We start from the raw sequence: 18,741 nt of genomic DNA, 5'->3' as shown, positions 1-18,741 counted from the left end.
ACTAAATTTACACTTACTTGTGGCAATAACGTCTTCTTTTGGAAATATAGATAATGACAATACTTATCAGGCTTTTTTTCCCTTACCGTGATTGTACAAAAGTCTTTGATTAGCTAAAGTTTTGAAAAAAATATTTTGTACTAACAATAAATAAATTAATCATTCAATCACATTTGAGATTTTTTAAGGTCAGCACAACGTTACATAGGTTAACCGTCCGATAACCTTTTATGGCAAGTTTTGATAATTTGGATTACAGTACAGGATTATATAACAGTACACGTGTTGTACTGCAAATATAGTTTCTTCGATTCATTAAATTATTGAGTTTGATTAAAGTATTCCCATATTGACCTACTACGCCGCCGATTGTTGTTTTTCTTGATTTTCTGGCTCTAACGCGCCGCTTACACTTAAAACTTTCTCGTTACATTGTGATACGAACAGCACTTTATTGAGCGATAGGAATGGGACATACATTAAAATAACAATCTGTTCTATCTTTTGGTCTTAAATGAGATAAACTTTTATAAAAATTCCCATATTATTGAAACAAAAAATCAATAAATCAAAATATATGCATATAAAAGATTGATAAGTAGCCATCACACTATCTGCAATTTTAATAATAGACATACACATTACACCTCATCGAGTTTTTATTTTTAATTCTCTACGTTAAGCATCGGTTATAACAACTATAAGTATGAGAGAGCAGTGGGGAGTTTCTATAAGAAGAATATGCCCGCAAAGAAGATTAAGCGGCTGAGAGTGGACGTAGCGACTGATCGGGGAGCTCCAGCGGCCGCAGTATTGCGTAATTACCGTAAAGGAAGTCGAACGTTTAGAGCAAACAAAACGCTGGCGACTCGATCAGCGGCGGGAACAAAGGGCGGGCGTAATTTGAAACAATCGGCGGCGCGGAGCGGGCTTGGGCGGCGCACCCCGACGACTATTGATCTGACGAGTCGCGGCCGTGCACCCCCGGCGCTCCTCCCTCCCCGCCCGGCGACACCCCGGCCACCCCCAGCCTCCCCGGCGCCTGTTGTGCGAGCCGAGGGTGGTCTCCGCACCCTCGGCTCGCACAACCAGTATTTTAATTGCAAATCTGCCAGATAATGTGCAAATAGATAACGGCATTATACTCGGCTCTCTAACTAATTATGGAGCGCTATGAAATTAAGACCGGCATGCTTTCGAGTCTTACAACCTTCTTTACGCACCCAACTGTTTGAACGAGAACCGTTCATAAATGATACTGTTATGAGCAAACAATAGATTCGTTTTTATTTTTGAATTATAGAATTATTTAATTTAATTTAATTGCTGATTTTTTATTGGTATTAAATACAGTATTTTTTGACTTGTTTGAATAGAAATTTCGATTTAATATCTTATCTAAAAGATTAAAACTAACTATGAAATTGGGGTTTGCAAACTTTATAAATGAACAATAAAATAAGCAATATAATTTAATTTGTTCCTTGCTCTCGCTTCGGGCCTTTGTTCGAACTGACCTACTTACAGGGAATGCCGTCGCTCGTCTCTATAAAGCGGGGGTGTAACAATATTATCCGCAATTAATATTGATGATGATACGCCGCGGTCAATTTCAGTTAATAGCTTTTCAACCTATTTTAGGCTGTTATGTGTTTTTATTCTCAAGGTTTATAAGATAATAATTTAATACGTACTTTTACATTGTAGAAATAAGTGAAACATTAGGTGTTTTTTCTTTTTATAATTGTAAGCATTTTTTTTTTGAAATAATATAAGATGAAATAACGTTGAAGTTATTACTCAATACGTAATCATGGGATAATCAGAACAATTGATTATTTTTGCAGTTCATTTAGTAGATTCGGTTTCTCGTCGTTTTAATGTTATCCTCATTAAAAAGTTGATATTATAAATATTTATTAACATTATTGTAAATTAGATTAAAAGAATTTTTATTTTATTATATTTCTTTTAATGGATTTATTCTTTTATAAACATTTGCAATTCTATTCTATAAAAGTTGGGCAATATCAAAGCAGTTAAGTCTGAACATTAAATTGATGACATCGGACTAAGCTCTTTTCAGACTCCAATGAAAAATATCTTTGAGGGCTTCGGTAATAAGGACGTCTGGAGAACGAAGCAAAGTCACACAGAGCGACCCTTAACCTTTTGTTTTACTAATCGAATACTTTATTAGCCAACTCTTTCACAAATTTTTACTTTGTTCGTTGAAATCCGAAACTTCTTAAAGTAAACGATTGTTTTCTATTTTACTTTGCAATTTGTTGATGTTGATTGAGTTGATGAAATAGAAAAGTTGCACGTTAATTCCGAACAAGATTTTAGACGATTAATAAACTTTATTTAGGTATCCTATGTATTTTTTAGAATGGTAACTTGGAATACTTGACTGTCTGATTTCTTTTTGGACAATCTTTTAGACATAATTCTCCTTTTCTGCTACTTATTTTTTGTACTTTTTTAAACGTATTTACCGAATATTTTCGTCGTTTAAAGATTAACCGCAACCATATTTAATGTATAAGTACAGTCATTTCACGCGGCCCCTTTTCATACAAATTGCTTGTTAAGTAACCACATTAACATTTCTGAAGCAAGAAAAACAGGGTCTTTAGCGCACGTTAAATTATAAAATCTTTTAAAAAATTATATGACACATTGTTATTATGATTTACTTATGGATGATTTATAGTGGGTTCAGATTTTTAATTATTTAAAATACACTATCCCTATAAACTTAATTAGGGTAATACGGTCTAGAAAGTGTAGTAACTATTAACTGTGCAATCTAGCAGCCCTACAGCACAGCGTCCATTTAAATAACGTGTGTGAATTGAAGCGGATTTAATGTCAGTCCGCTGTTCTGTTTGAACGAACTAATTGTGTTTTGTTTTAATTAATCCTCGATAGATTGCGCGCTTTATATTACGGAAATTGTTGAGTTGTTTTTAAACAAATGAGGGCTATGTACTTATGGTACAATTGAAATTGTAGGTTTTCATTTATTATATTAGGTCCTTACATATGAAATTGGCGTTTTTCGTACTGGCCACTTTAATCACGAATTTCTCCTCTTTGGTAAGGAATTCCAAATTCAAATTTGTACAGCTATAGACTCATGTATTTGTGGTTCGATGACCGTCATTCATTTGTTTTTTTTCTTCTGTTTTTTTCTGTTTGCGTCACTCATTTTACAAAATGGAAAACTTAAAATATCGCATTATTTACGACTACGAGTTCCGCCGTGGCACTAGTGCTGCGGAAACGACTCGAAGGGTGAATGATGTGTATGGCGGTCGTGTTGCAAAAGAAAACACAGTTCGTTTTTGGTTCCAACGTTTTCGTTCTGGAAATTTCGATCTGCAGAACAAGCCCCGTGGACGGCCTGAGACTCAAGTTGATAATGAAGAGTTGAAGGCTATTGTGGAAGCGGATCCATCGCAAACCACGTCCGAGTTAGCTGCAGGCTGCGATGTTAGTGATAAAACTGTTTTAATTCACTTGAAGCAAATTGGGAAGATTAAAAAGCTTGAAAGGTGGGTACCTCACGAATTGACTGAAGCAAACCGGCAAACGCGCGTCGACTGTTGCGTTACATTACTAAACCGGCACAATAATGAAGGTATTTTAAACCGAATCATTACCTGTGATGAAAAATGGGTTCTTTACGATAATCGGAAGCGCTCAGCGCAATGGTTGGATCCTGGCCAGCCAGCCAAATCCTGCCCCAAGCGAAAATTAACCCCAAAAAAGTTACATGTAAGCGTTTGGTGGACTAGTGCCGGTATTGTTCATTACAGTTTTCTCAAATCTGGCCAGACTATTACGGCTGATGTCTATTGTCAGCAATTGCAAACCATGATGGAAAAGCTAGCGGCTAAACAACCTAGGCTGGTCAATCGCTCCACGCCACTGCTGCTTCACGACAACGCTAGACCACACACTGCGCAACAGACGGCTACTAAATTAGAAGAGCTTCAATTGGAAAGTCTAAGACATCCTCCGTACTCCCCGGACCTTGCTCCAACAGATTACCATTTTTTTCGAAATTTGGATAACTTCTTGCAAGGGAAAAAATTCAACTCCGATGGGGCAGTCCAAATCGCCTTCAAAGATTTTATTGATTCCCGTCCGACTGATTTTTTTAGTAAAGGGATCAATGAACTACCTATGAGATGGCAAAAGTGCATAGAAAATAATGGTTCATACTTTGATTAATTAAATATATTATATTAAAAAATATTCGACTTTTTGTTCCTCCCATACAAAACGCCAATTTCATATGTAAGGACCTAATATTAAGCCGAGTATATACTATTTACTGTTGTGACAGATATTTTTAAAAATATACTAGATGATCGGAAAATAGAATTGGATGTATTGTAGATCGGATTGATTCGGTTCAAAAATACAACTTTTTTTCAACACGAGACAAAGTACTTTTAATAACTGTTTATTTTACAAAATATGCTATTAAATTTATTAAAAGTTAGACTAATTTTGTAGCAATATGTAACGTTAAAACAAATGCATAGGTAGGTATAATCTATTTAAAAGAACTTGTCAACTAACTTTATTTAAATAGGTATATTTTGTTATTTAGGTACATTAAGTTAATACAGATTTCAAATTTTGCTTGTTTCAATTTCAGGTGCAGAATTAGGAGGTAAGAAGAAGACGAAGAAAAGAGCTGGTTACATATCGAACGTAAACATTTCCCCACTACTGGTGCAAAAGGATAAACCCCCCGGCGACTTTAAGGTACGTTATGCCTCACCATTACGTATTCATAGCTCTGATAAGGGTTGAGTCGTTGCCAACACCGTTAACTGCAAACAGTTCTTTTTATAAATATATCGTAATCCTGCATTTCAAATATATTCAGGACTTGATATTGTTACCTAAATCTTTCAATTGCTTTAGTGAAAAATATTATATTACTCAACGAAATTGATATAATTTATTATGCAAAATAAATTGTCGTATTAATACAGAATTCCTTTGTAATTTTTTATTTATCATTTTTTTTGTGATGAATACAGACAAACTGAAAAACGATTTACCACCTATTCGCTAGCTAGCGATAGTAGCTATTCTTCTTCTTCGTCGCTGCAGTCTTTTCAGACTGGTCGTGGTCATCATGTATCGGTGACCCGCTGTACTAAGCGCCGCCACTCCTCCCTACTCTCTGCCTTTTTTGTGCATTCGTGCAGGGGGACAGCTACAGCCGCTCTAATCTGGTCGGCCCATCTCATGGGCGACCTTCCCCGTGGTCTGGTGCCCTCTAATTTCCCCTGCACTATAGATAGTAGCTATAATAACTGTAAAAATGTTTAATAAGTTCAAATAATATTTTCGTCTTTCAGAATCAAGAGATCGAGCAAAAGCGTACTGTGTCTCCGGGCACAATAGTGCAGCGCGGCGGCTGCGGCGTACAGCAATGCCCGCCCGGTTACATGCAGCAGAATATGCTCAATGTAGTCGGACAAGAGGGTGATTACAAGCAGGAAACACTCATACAGAGGAGCCTACACTATCTCACCGTTAACAACGGCTGGATCACTCAACAGTCGGACAATGTCGAACCTCATAAACACAACCAAAATTCTATCAACAACTCTATAAATGTCGGATTGCCAGTATTAGGCACTAATGGACAAATAATAGGAGTAAATACAGGATTCAATAAGCAAACTACTAATCCGAAGAATATAATTAGTATTACTTCACAGAATATGATTGAACAAGATCACAAAGATGATAAGAAGGACATGTATTCGCATTTGCATCAAGTCAGGCAACAGAATAAAGATGACGACTCGCAAGTTTTTTGCGGTTTGAATCAAGCGTTAACGCCAGAAGTGATGCAGAAAATAAACGAGCAACAACAGATATTCATACAACAGAATCAAAAGCAAATAGAAATGGCCATGAAAGGCTTCAAACCACAATTAGCCGATAATGGCACCAACAAACAGCAAGGGCAGTACGTTCCACAAAGCCAACTGGTGATACAGAACGGAGCGGTAGTAAAAACTAATTCAGCCAAGACACCGCCCTGGCAAGTGAAGAGAAACGATCCTAACGCTTCGATGACGAGTCCCAGCCCTAAACCTCAAAAGATGGAAAATATAGAATACGATGAACAAAGCGCAAACACTATCGATGAATCGTCAAAAACATTCAATTCGTTCCCAGGGCAAGAGAATATGTCCCAGGCAATGTGCCCGCGCGTGCCGCCTCTGCCTCAGCACTACAACATGATGAGCCAGCAATGGCCTGGAGTTGAACTTACTAAGAAAAAAGCGAAAGGCAACAATAAAGCGCCTAAAAAGAAATTTACCGCAAATGAAAACAAAACGATGTATGGGAACAACGGCGTGAGATATATTCAAGAATCAAAAGGTAATAAAACATGTGAAGATGTAGCAATGAACAATGTTCCTTCTTTCATGGATGATCCCAACGGATATTTAGCGCAGCAAACTGTTTTACTAAACAATACTATTTCAAAACAAGTCGGAATCAGTTCATCCTATGACAGTTCTCAATATGAGACTTCTACCAATTCATACAGTTCTCACAGTCAAACCGATAAACATGGCAAACCAGTCAATAAGTCATGTGAAATGATTAACATATTCAAAAATAATATGGTGCCAAATTCGTCACCCTCGCCAAATAACACACCGGACAGCAGCTTAATACCGGAAAAAGCTGCAGAGAACACATTGTCACAGTGTTGTAAAGGATGTAATAATCCCTATAAGGGTAATTGCCCGGACTATCATGAAAATAATATGAGGGCAAAATATATAAAGCATAACATGTCCTCAATGGAGTTAGATCCGAGTACTTCTAGTCCTAAACATGGATTCGATGACAATCCAGTAACGTCGTCGACTTTTATCGAGCGAAATTTGATTATAAATGAACACAGCGGGCCGATTCAAGCCGGCGTCGTCAGTACTAGCAACGTGTCGCCCACCGAGACGTTGCAGCCGCCGGAGCCTTCGCCCACGCTCTCTAACAGCTCTAGAAGTACGGACACGCCGCACAGTGGAGGAAGTAGTGCTCAGGTGCAGAATAACTGCACATTCCCGATGCCGAGCCCCGCGTACCCCGGCTCCTGCAGGGACAGCGCCAACAGCAATCCCCCCACCCCCAGCAGTAGCAACGCCTATCCCTACAACTCCCCCGGACCGCCTCCCGGTAACTCGGCGCTCGGCACGCAGATGATGCACTTCATATCTAACCACAATGTGAACAAGAACCTCATGGAAGTCGATAACATATCAATGGTGGGGGTCAAGCCGAGTTTACGGACCCAGCAGGACCTGTACAGGTTGGAGCCTCGCAAGCGATCGGAGAACTCGATGCCGGGCTACTGCCCGCCTCCTCACTTGGGTGGAGGGCCGGCGCATTCTCTTATACAAGCGTGCTACGTCCAGACTTTTGTTACTACAATGGCTAGTGGATTCTCCGTCACCAGAGATACGGTTACTTCCGTTTTAGCTGGGAAAGCGAATACCGCAACGACGTCGATCAATGCGTCGCAGGCAAACTTTGTCCGACCGCCGCCACCTCCCAGCGTTAACCTGGCCACCACGTACGCCATTCCTACCAACCAACCTGATCCGTTCATTAACTCTGTCAATTTACCTACGAGCTATCCGTTGCATATCGCCGGTACCACCGCGCAGAATATGATATCGAAAACGCCCTTGGAAATGGTCCAGAATGTTATCAGCAGTTTGCCTTCAAAATCAGAGGCGAGCAACACGCAATCTACAACATTGACACAAATCGGAAGAAGAACGGGTCCGACGACACCGGGACATATACTGATATCATCTACGGGTCAAATAATTGTCTCCAGCAACCACATGCCCCCACCACCGCCAAAAACTACGACGGCAGTATCTCCCATACAAGTTTCCAGTGCCGTCACCAACGTGACTACTTCTGTATCGCAAGTTGTGCCCGCCGTGGGCAACGTGCAGCCAATCGTCAACCAGCCCACGGTCGTTGTCAACACGTTGCCGGCGCCGTTTGTTCTCCAGCCACCAATGATGGCTGTCGACGGACAAGTGATGCAACCTAACGCGGTGATACCTCAAATAGTAACCGGAGGAATCGTACCCGGACAGTCGACCGACAATCATCGGCAGATAGAGGTTAAGAATGGGCAGAGTTTCGTTCAAGGTATGGCGATGCTTTCGCCGGAGAGCTTGAAGAAACGAAGCAAAAAGAAAAAGAGCCAATCGGCTAACATAACAAATGTGTTACAAATAACAGCGCCGCAGCAGAATCCTAGTAACATAATGGTGCATTCGTCTCCGCAGCACAACTCCAGTCCACAGTTCTCTCCCCGCGGCTTCCAGTTGTCCCCGACGAATAACATTTCCCCCACTCCGATGTTGCAAGCCTTAACTATAGTGCCCGGGAAGTCGGGCACGCCGGCGCATATAGTTATGAACGGACAAGGAAATACTAATAACTTTGGATCGCAACAGATAATAGCGAATACGTCGCCATCGCAGCAAATCAATCTCCTGCAGCCTGTCAATTTAATCAACAACACGACTAGTGTCATGTCAAACTTCCCCGCCTTCCAGCAATTCATCGTGCCGAATCTCGGCGGTATGGTGATGACTGCGGACGGCACGACCATCATTCAAGACAATTCTACGGGAATGCCGATGCAGTTGCAGCTGCAGACGGTGAACGGCCAGAACGTGCTGACGCCTGTACAGAACACGGGTGTATTCGCCGCAGGCGGCAACAGCGGCGTCGTACTCCGCGCGCAGAATCAGCAGGGAAAGTTGATTCAGTCACAGCACAGCCCCGGCGCGCAGTTCCTCTCTCCCAACAACCAGGTCATGATGAGCAGTCCCAACTTCAACGGCCAGCTCAGTCCTCTCCTTGCAAATTTGAGTCCCACAAATGTAACCTTCAACACGAGTCCGCACCAGGTGAGGACGGGAAATGTTCAAACGCAAGAGTTCATACAGACCAATCAGATGGGTCAAACGTTAATGGTTCCGTTATCACCTAACAAACAGGCGTCGCTAGTTTCGGCGTCGAACAACAGAAGCAACTCGACGTTCGTGCAACAAAACACGACGATCGTTCAGCAACAAACCACTCTTGTGTCGAATTCACACAACGCTCAGATGTCGTGTCAAACTAATTTACACGGAGGCAATTCGTCGCGCCTCAGCATAGACCCGAGTCTGCTTCTAGCGCATAAGCAAATAAATCAAAAGGGAAGAAGTTTCGTCCAAATAGGCACGGAAAATAATCAAGTTGAAGAAATCAAAGAGGACAAACATACATCGGCGGCCTACGGTCAGTTGCCAAACGAGCCCGAAGCTAAGATGGACAACGAGGGATACGTTAGATTCATGAACGAGTTCAATCCTTTGTTGGGACAAGGGACGTTCAACACACACGTGCGTCACTCCGTGTCGACACAGACGTTGGTGAACCAGCAACGGGGTAAATCTCCGAACAACCAGGCGGTGTCGGGCAGCAGTCCGCCCGACACCACCACACACAGTCCGCTGGGCGCGCTGGAGACCGCGTCCAGTCCGCGAGTGTACGGCGCGCGCTGCATCTCCACGCAGGGCAACTACGCCGACACCACCACCAAGTCCCCGGAGCCCGCGGACATTAACTCATCGGTATGTATATTTTGATTGAAAATACCGTGATATTTGTTTCTTTTTATATTGATCTTTAATTATAACCATTTAGTAACGTGTAAATTTTTGAATGTGTTTAACTTTTAAATTCCAGGGCATGGTTCAATGTGTGTCGAGCAGTGAGCAAGACATAGCGGAGTCCAGAGAGCGCGGCTGGCCCACGCCCAGGCACGATATAAACTCCGACACTGACAATACTAGTGAGTTACTTTTCATTTAGCTGGAAAAACATATGGAAGCTGCTAGTAGTACTTTTGCCAATGATTATAGTTAAACTCCCTTCCGAAAAGACCATAGATATATACTTTAATAAAAAACTTGTTGAAAAAAAAATAATTCAATCCTACTCAGGATGAACAAACGCGAATCATTCACCCTAATTGTGATTTTCAATGCGACTATTTTGTTGTTTTAATTCTCCAAATTGAATTATTTTTTATATGATAACAACCAGTTTTAAACATTTTCACAGATATGATATCAAATGTACCGATGATGAGACAGAACCGGTCGCATCCTGTAGAAACATCGGAGATGCATTACAATCAAAACATGTCCACTCCGCTTAGTCACCAGCACGTTATGCCAATGACGTCGAACTACTACGACAGGCAACACAATTACAAACGGAAGAACGAATTCGGTGACGGTTCCTCTTATAGAAGTGATAAAATAATGAGGTCCAACTATAACATGGTTCACGGCTTGCCCAAGGACTCCGAGTATGAACTTGTAAGGACCTCTCCAGAGAAATCTCAAAGACATTACCCCAGTTCGGGGACCAGCTCGACTGCGACCATGCAAAAAGTATTCGATAGACATAATTTAGGTTCCGGAGATGGTGAGTATTGTATTACAATAGCTTAAACACCTTTCACTAAATGCTTTGGAAAACTTTGCCTCCTAATTCAAAAATGCAAATTAAAATGTAGGTTTAAATCATTTATCTAATAAATGAACCTTATATGCTTAATAATTGGATTGGTGAGAATGTTAGTTATTGTATACACTTACTAACATTCTTTTTTTTAAATAAACCTATGCGCTGGTCAGCTTTTTGTGCTGATTGTACTATTTAAAATAAAATACGTTTATGTAAATATTGTTTAGTAATAAAATGTATGACACTTTACATTGTATATATAATTTTTTTTTTCTTCAAATTTTGTACAACTAAATCTCGATAGACTTTTTCATATTTCAAAAAGCTTGTTAATATTGACTCTTCCGTTACAGCATAGCAAATGTTTCAAGTTAGGAAAAAAATATCCTCTATCGTAAACTAATAACCGAAACCATCTCACGCTTTCGTCACAGCTAACAAAATTCAAAATTATATATTAAAATGTTGTGTCTTGTATTGGTTTTGGATTGATCGTTATAAATGCGGTTGCACCAAATTGTATCGGAGATATAAAGCCAAAGCAACCGCTGCGCACAAACTGATCATTGTCGTATATTTCAGCTTCCACGTAATGCGATACTATCGGTCCTTGGTTTTCTTTTGGTTGGGTTAATACAAGATACAGCTGTTAATAAATGGTGTACTGGAAAACTGATGAGAGTGTAGCGATGCGGCGTGCGAATGCCCCCCACTACGGCTTTCTGTCGCTTTCCATTGCACCACATGAAGTAACAAAATTGGCTCACGAATTGGGATCCCATTACTAACGCATCATTGTAAAGCCATCATTTCATCTGTTCATCGTTGTAAGTAAAGCACATTTTCATTTTTAATGTATCTTCCTTCTTGGGCACGGGAGAAACTACACTTACTATACTAAGTTTTGCTTCAATCCCATTAACTACATTCAGTGTTATAAATTCGTTGTAATTTTTCACTGCCCATTTAACTGAATTATTAACTGTCTCGCCTTTGTGTGTCCTGATTGTAAAACCTTATTATACGTGGATACGAGCACAAAAAACGGCAATGTAACTACTTCTAAGCTTTTATTAAAACAAATCGCGCCATTCGCTTCCCTTCGGTGTCGGCTGGTGACGGCATGCTTTTAAATTGGAGTATAAAAGATACACTCATACGATTGTGATCTAGATTCGAAGAGCGGAGACGAGTCCGACGGGAAGGGGGGCGAGGTTAGCGAGTGCGCGCACAAGTTCGATGTGGGGGACCTCGTGTGGGGTCCCGTAAAGGGGTACACGTCGTGGCCGGGGAAGCTGGAGGCGCGCAACGCCGACGGCAAGTGGAGCGTGCGGTGGTTCGGCGCCGACAAGACGCTCGGCTGTGTCGATCACTCCCGCCTGCTCACACTCAGCGAGGGCCTCGAGGCGCACCACGCCGCGCGCACCAAGCACAGGAAGTGAGTTTGAAGATTACCACAGATGGACCATTATTTCTTCAAAGATACTATGATGTAGTATTTGTAACATGGGGAGGACTTGAACGGAAAAATGTCCAGCATTAAGTTAATTGTTTTTTAATAATTTAAATTCTTGACATTTCATTTCTATTTAAAATCGTCTTGTCATCTCTGATCATAGTTGACTTGGATTTGTTAATGTTTTGTACTTCATCTTCCCTCCCCTGTTGAGTATCTACTGTTGAAATATAATGGCGCAAATTTATTTGTATTTAAACTTGAATTGCGTTTATGTCCGTCTATCTAAAAAGAAACGTTATTACACAGTACTTGTTTAAATAAATATTGTCATTGGTTTCTCAGATTGTCAGTATTGTTCTTACTTTTTGTTGCATGATTATTTAATATAAAAACTTTGTAATATTAACCCAACCCAAAGATTAAAATATATTAGTTACCTGTCAGGTTTGTCTATGGTACACCAATGTCTATGCTCATAGCTATTCTATATTGTGCAGGAGTAGAAAATTGAATTCGTTGCTTGAAAACGCTATCCAAGAGGCAATGGCGGAACTCGATAAGAAATGCGATAGATCTGGGGCAAGCAGAGTTAATGAAGATTCAGATGTGGGCACATCGATAACGGACACGCCTAAAAGAAGCAAGAAACATGACAAGATCAGAAGCAAAGAGAGATATAGGAAAGCCCAGGCGAGGGTCGACGGGACGAGATTGAGAAGTTCGCGATGACATTTGAAATGACAGTTGTGTGTTGGTTGCAGGGATGCCAGAGTTAATTTTTTTTGTAATATGTGAGCAAATTTCAATGTTTGTGTTTCTTGAAGATATGGGGTGCTATCGAGGACTAAAACAGCAGAATTTTATATAAATATATATTTGATTCATATTTAAAAATATGATAGTGGAATGTCTATTAGGACAATTACGTTGTGTTATAATTTAAGATGGTTTATGATTCTGTATATAACTAATGATAGCGCACTCACTAAGGCATTCCGTTTTTATTTGGTCTTGCGTCGATTAATTTGATATTGATTTGAAGAAATTATTAAAGAATTGAATTAAAGAATGATTTAAATTTGTCTGTAATCTACATAGATTCATATTATTATAGATACAATGTAATAAATGTAGTGTTTTATGTGTAGCATATGTGGTTTTGAATCACTGTTGTTTCACTATAATTTTATAGATGTAAGAGATTTTAACGTGAAATATGTCTGTCTATTTATAGAAATTATGGAACGTCAGACAAATTGTTAAATTTATACGACTATAAGTATTTAGTTGATAAAATAAATAATAAAGTGAACATAATAAATATTATTGCACGAGAATAAATCGTACAAAAATATCTTTCTTTATATTTAAGTGTGAATAAAATTTAACAATTTGTTTTGCCGTCTTCCAGTTTTAATACATTTCATCGATGTTTGTACAATTTTTATTGAAGTGTAAATTGATAAGAAGAAATCGCTATATATCTTGTACATTTTGTTTTGTTAGAAAGTAAAAAAAAAAATATGATTTCTAGTCAAAATATTGAGCATATTAAAGTGTAGATATTACGGACGAAGTAATTGACAATAACACTGGCCTGGCGACCTGTCAACATTATCTGTAAGTACATACATTGCGTGTACATTATATTTATTACTTTCTACGTTGTGGTCATTTTTTGCAACTGTATTTAAACAATGTTAGTATTTTTTTTTATAATGCAATAGTTACATAGGTTGCTATAAATTTAAGATAAGATTTTAGTAATACTTATTACCGTAATTTCCACTATTAAAAACAACATTTGCATGAAAACATTTTATTATTTCTCTTCTTCGATTTGAGAAAAATGAGCTAACAATATATCTTTGTACGGGTTTTTTGGTAGTGGAAATTGACGGTTAGGTTTCGGGTAATGATGACAGCTGTCACTTTTTTTTTACAATTTCAAAATTATACGATTTTTTGTCAAACCAGAACCTTGACAGTCTACTATCGAAATTTTTTATATTCATATTTTTTTGTTTTGCATTAAATAAAATAACTATTATAAAATGTTTGTATGTTACTATGTAAACATCTTTTTTGTTTACATTTTGTCGTAATGGTACCAAGATTATAACATTCCTTGTGTTTAAGCAACCATAAGATACAAATTTTACGTCATAAATACAACTACAGATTAAAAAAACATTGAATTTTAATATATAATTGTCAAGGTTCCTGCGGCCAAAATATTGTAAGAGTTTGAACAAAAATATTTTTATTGTGATAAATATTATATGAATTATTGAAGACATTCGAGATTTATTATTTAGCTTAAGTTGTAAGCTATTATTTTTGTGCATCACATTTCGGTACCTTTTTTTTTACGTTTTAATTTTTAAAATTAAGATTTTTCACTATAAGTGTCGATTAAATGATAAGTTTTTCGATTATGGTACAAGGGAGATTATTTTTAAAACATTTCTAAAATGATTTTTATTCACAATATGCAGATAATATCTAGGTAAAAAATTTTCTAAAACTCTGTAGGTAGAATGTTAATTATAGTTCATTACATAAATACATTTTGTTAGGTAATTTGTTACTACAGTCATTGTTAGGTAATATTATCTATGTGTGAAATTAATTTATGTGATCTTTGAGTACGAGAGTCCGGATAATATTATATCATAGCTTACTGTTTTTTATATTAACGTATTTTAACCTTAGGGATTCAAAGTTAATTTTCCTAAACGATTAATGTGACTCCCGATATCAACATAATATTAAAATGTTAAATGGATATTGTTTATTAAATATAAGGAATAGCACTTCCCCGTGAGATGGTATTATGTACATAATCTAACTGTAGTTATGTATAGTATTTTATTTCAATGAAATTAATGTTTTATAGACTAATATACAACATAAGATTATTTATTTGTTTTGCTGTGTACATATTTTTTTTTTTCAATAAAATGTACCTGTTTTATTTTTGTTTCCTTATATATTCATCCTCTCAATAAAAGCACTAAAAGAAAAGTTTACTTGGCCAAAGTTACAAAAAAAATATATATGAAAAATTTTCCAAAACCAGTTATATCTCTTCGTTTTTCTGGATAGAATTTGAGACAAATAGATTAAGTAGTTTGTTAAAGCGCCATCTTTTGGTGATGAAATACGTGAGCACGTTAAGATCCGCTTTGAAAGTTGATTCTACTGAACTTTAATTACTCTTGGATGATGAATTGATGAGATGGAATTCTCTTCATACACCTACAATAAATAGTAATTAAATGTATTTCGTGAGTATTTACAATGAAAGTCAAGTACACTTTGAAAAATGAATTGGATTTTTCGCAGGACATCGCAAGTTATCAAAGACACTACCTACTATTGGAAGATAAAGTTCTTTATAACGCTAATAGAAAATACACTAACTCCATTATTGAGTCGTTTGTGTCTCCCTTAGTATGAAAAATGTACACTAAACATTTAGCGATTGAACGACCAAATGAAACTTTATGAAAACTGGACTTTCATTTTTTTTTTCAACATCATCGTATTTTTTGTGTATACAAGTACGAAATAGCAACATCCCAAAAATAAGTCGCCGGCAATATGTCTGGATTAAAAAATAATATCTCGCATGTTTGCTGACGAAAAAGCAGCAGTTGTTTGCACGAAAAAGCAGCATTCGTTTTCATAAGCTTTATACGCCTACTATTCAAAAGGTTTTGCTACGTTGGTGAATAGTCGTCCCTCTATTAAATACGGATTATGTTTTTCTTGCATAAATTTAGTAAAAATGATTCAACTAAGTCATAAAAGGATGCCTGAAATCGTACTTATATTACAAACTAGCTTTTACCCGCGACTCCTTCCGCGCGGAATAAAAAATAGAAAACGGGGTAAAAATTATCTATGTCCTTTTCCTGGTTCTAAGCTACCTGCCCATCAATTTTCAGTCAAATAGATTCAGCCGTTCTTGAGTTATAAATAGTGTAACTAACACGACTTTCTTTTATATATATAGAAGATGTGAAAGTTTAGATGGATGGATGTTTGCTTGCAGGTATTTCCGGAACCGCTCAAAGGATTTTGATGAAATTTGACATAGATGTAGAACATAGGCGACTACTAACTAAAAAAAAAACGTACTAGTTTTTTTTAATGTAAAAATCAATTTACCTAACAATATATGCCTCTCTACGTCTATCATTGCAAGTCATAGACGAGTAATGTTTTTAATAGGTAATCTGTGAACGATTGTATAGGATGTCCAAACAATACAAAATGTTGCATATTTCATTTAATTGAACGACGAACAACGAATCGTAAGTCATTAATTTGCTTGAATCCTTTGTGGTTCTCTGATGACCGCGCCGATCCTAAATAAATGATCATTGAAATAAAGATGTATGGGGTACGGGATCACTGGCTCGTTTTATTTCGTTTACAAACTGAACGCCTGCCCACTAAGTTACAATGGTAGTTTGTTTTGCTAAACCTACGTGATACATTGTTCGGAATTGCTGAGGATTTTTTTAAAATAAATTTATTGGTTATAAGAATCCGCTATTCACGAAAATCAATACGATACAGAGGACGAATTTAATATAATAATCGTTACATACGTTACGTAATATTCTGCTTCGACGACGAAGATATAGACTTATGTGCAAATATATTATGTTCATGTTTCAGGTATAAAGAACCCATTTAAGATGTAGGTACCGTAGATTTACAAAGCTAATTACAAAACGCTACGCCATACTAGTTACAATTTAAAGAGCATAGAACTGTCTTTTATATTCTTACTCCTATTTCAGGCTAGATATAGACCTAGAAAGAGATAAAGCAAAAATAGAATCTATCCTTTCTATTTTTATTTATCTCTTTTTAGGTCTGGATTATATTGGAAAAACAGACATGAGATAGCTTACGCGTCCCTGAAACGTTCGTGTAAACTCCTTTGTAATGTATATTACTTCGATGTGACTTACATACTTTTGTAGTACAAATAAACAAACACATAAATATACATCCGCTGAATAAACGCGAGGACAAACTAAAAGAAACTTCAGTGGAAGTTATTGCGCGCTTATATTAAAAGTTTTAGCTTTCATACATTTTCTAACTACAAGTCATTTAATAAATGGTTTAATAATGGTTTAATAAATGGTATAGTTAAGCCTTATAATGAATTTTTCACTTTAAAATCAGGATTTTGCAAAGCAAACAATGTAGTATAATAGTCCGAAATTGATTCAAAATGTTGAGATTTATTGGTAAAGGCCGAAAGTTCGACATTGAAATATTTTGACTATGAGATCGTTTTATCTACCAATCCACCAACATTTAAACGTATACTCCAAAGATGGTGCAGACGCAGGCATATTGCTAGATAATTGCTTTGCCAGTTTGTTTCATTAGGGCTGCGTCTTGGAGTCGCACGGGCTCTTTGCAGCCGCCTTGAGGAAGGCGGGAGGAAGTAATTTAATTGTTATCTGCTATACTACAGAGAGCGTTTATGGTTTTAGGCAATTAACAATTCAATTTAGCGATGCTCTATACCAACTTTCACCTTTGAACCGAATCGGTACTTGGTAGATACACTACTATAATGTATATACTCGTAATATGGCAAACACTAATTTCTCAAATAAGGTTTTATCTTCAATTAGTTATAGAATATTAAAGTATAATTTTGTACTATTTATAATTCAATTTTATATTACTTTTATTTCATACTGTATTCAAATAATTGAAATAGAAATAAATCTTCAAACAAAATATGTTCCAAATAATTGTAATCCTTAGAATTTTCAAACATAGAAATTTAATATAGGAAAACTCATTCGCCAAAAACTCAAAAACGCGTTTCTAGTTTTAATTAATGTTTTGACTCCTATGTGTAATTTTAGCATTATGTATGTTAATTTTGGAATGAGTTGTATTTTTGTACTCATGTATTTTGTAATGAGTTGTACTCATGTATTTTTTTAAGTAAATCGCTTTTTTCGTCGCGTTATAGTGTGTGACCAGTTTTACCAAGAAAGATATAGATAGTCTATTAACAAATTTATTTTTATATATACATATATATTGGTAGGTATAAAGCCTGAAACTTAAATACAAGAAACCAAACCTTATGGATGAAAGCTACGCCTTTTGGTTCTAATGAAAAACATCTACATTCCGGACATGTGAGTTGCTACGAATGATAATATCTGCGCACTGTATAGGAATCACGTATTCGATTTGCAAAGTGAATTGAAAAGCTTTGTTACATTTTATGCCTTATCCTTTCCATGACTTATTGGTAAAAGGATTTCAGACATCGTTGGCTTTTATTAATGCACATGTTATGTTAGCGGAAGAGCAATAGAGCAAAATATATTTTTTTTGTTATACTATTTCAAACAATCTCATTTTTTTTTAAATTAATCTAAAAAAATACAAAAGCTAGGTACAGCAGATAAAAACCAATATAATAGGTACTATCAAAGTAAAAAGATAGGTTTTGAATTTACAACTTTAATATTATTACAAAATGTGCTCGTCAGCTGTAATCGCAGAAACAACGAAGGCATGGGCGTCGGCAGGGGAGTAGGGAGGGGCTACCCCTCAGAGAATTGAAAAATGTAAAATAGATGTAAAAATAACTTCAAACAAGACTT

At 37.1% G+C, this 18,741-nt stretch overlaps 1 protein-coding gene across 2 annotated transcripts in view; it reads left to right on the top strand.

Annotated features, from left to right (window-relative positions):
- The window catches only part of LOC106717442, a 64,451-nt gene extending 51,369 nt beyond the window's left edge, over positions 1–13,082 (top strand). The window contains exons 4-9 of one of the 2 annotated variants that reach the window (XR_006756171.1): positions 4,676–4,785; positions 5,391–9,710; positions 9,826–9,931; positions 10,204–10,572; positions 11,197–11,441; positions 11,788–11,845. Coding sequence is in view for 1 of the 2 variants with exons in the window: in XM_014511306.2 (XP_014366792.2) it covers positions 4,676–4,785; positions 5,391–9,710; positions 9,826–9,931; positions 10,204–10,572; positions 11,788–12,052; positions 12,571–12,802 (5,402 nt within the window). In the remaining variant the exon portion in view is untranslated. Of the gene's footprint in view, positions 1–4,675; positions 4,786–5,390; positions 9,711–9,825; positions 9,932–10,203; positions 10,573–11,196; positions 11,442–11,787; positions 12,053–12,570 lie in introns of those variants that run through there. The other variant, XM_014511306.2, reaches the window with a different exon arrangement.
- The last annotated feature ends 5,659 nt before the right edge of the window (positions 13,083–18,741 follow it).

This window comes from Papilio machaon, chromosome 8 (genome assembly GCF_912999745.1).
Source record: "Papilio machaon chromosome 8, ilPapMach1.1, whole genome shotgun sequence".
Taxonomy (NCBI): Eukaryota; Metazoa; Arthropoda; class Insecta; order Lepidoptera; family Papilionidae; genus Papilio; species Papilio machaon.
This window is presented reverse-complemented; position numbering and strand designations above follow the sequence as displayed.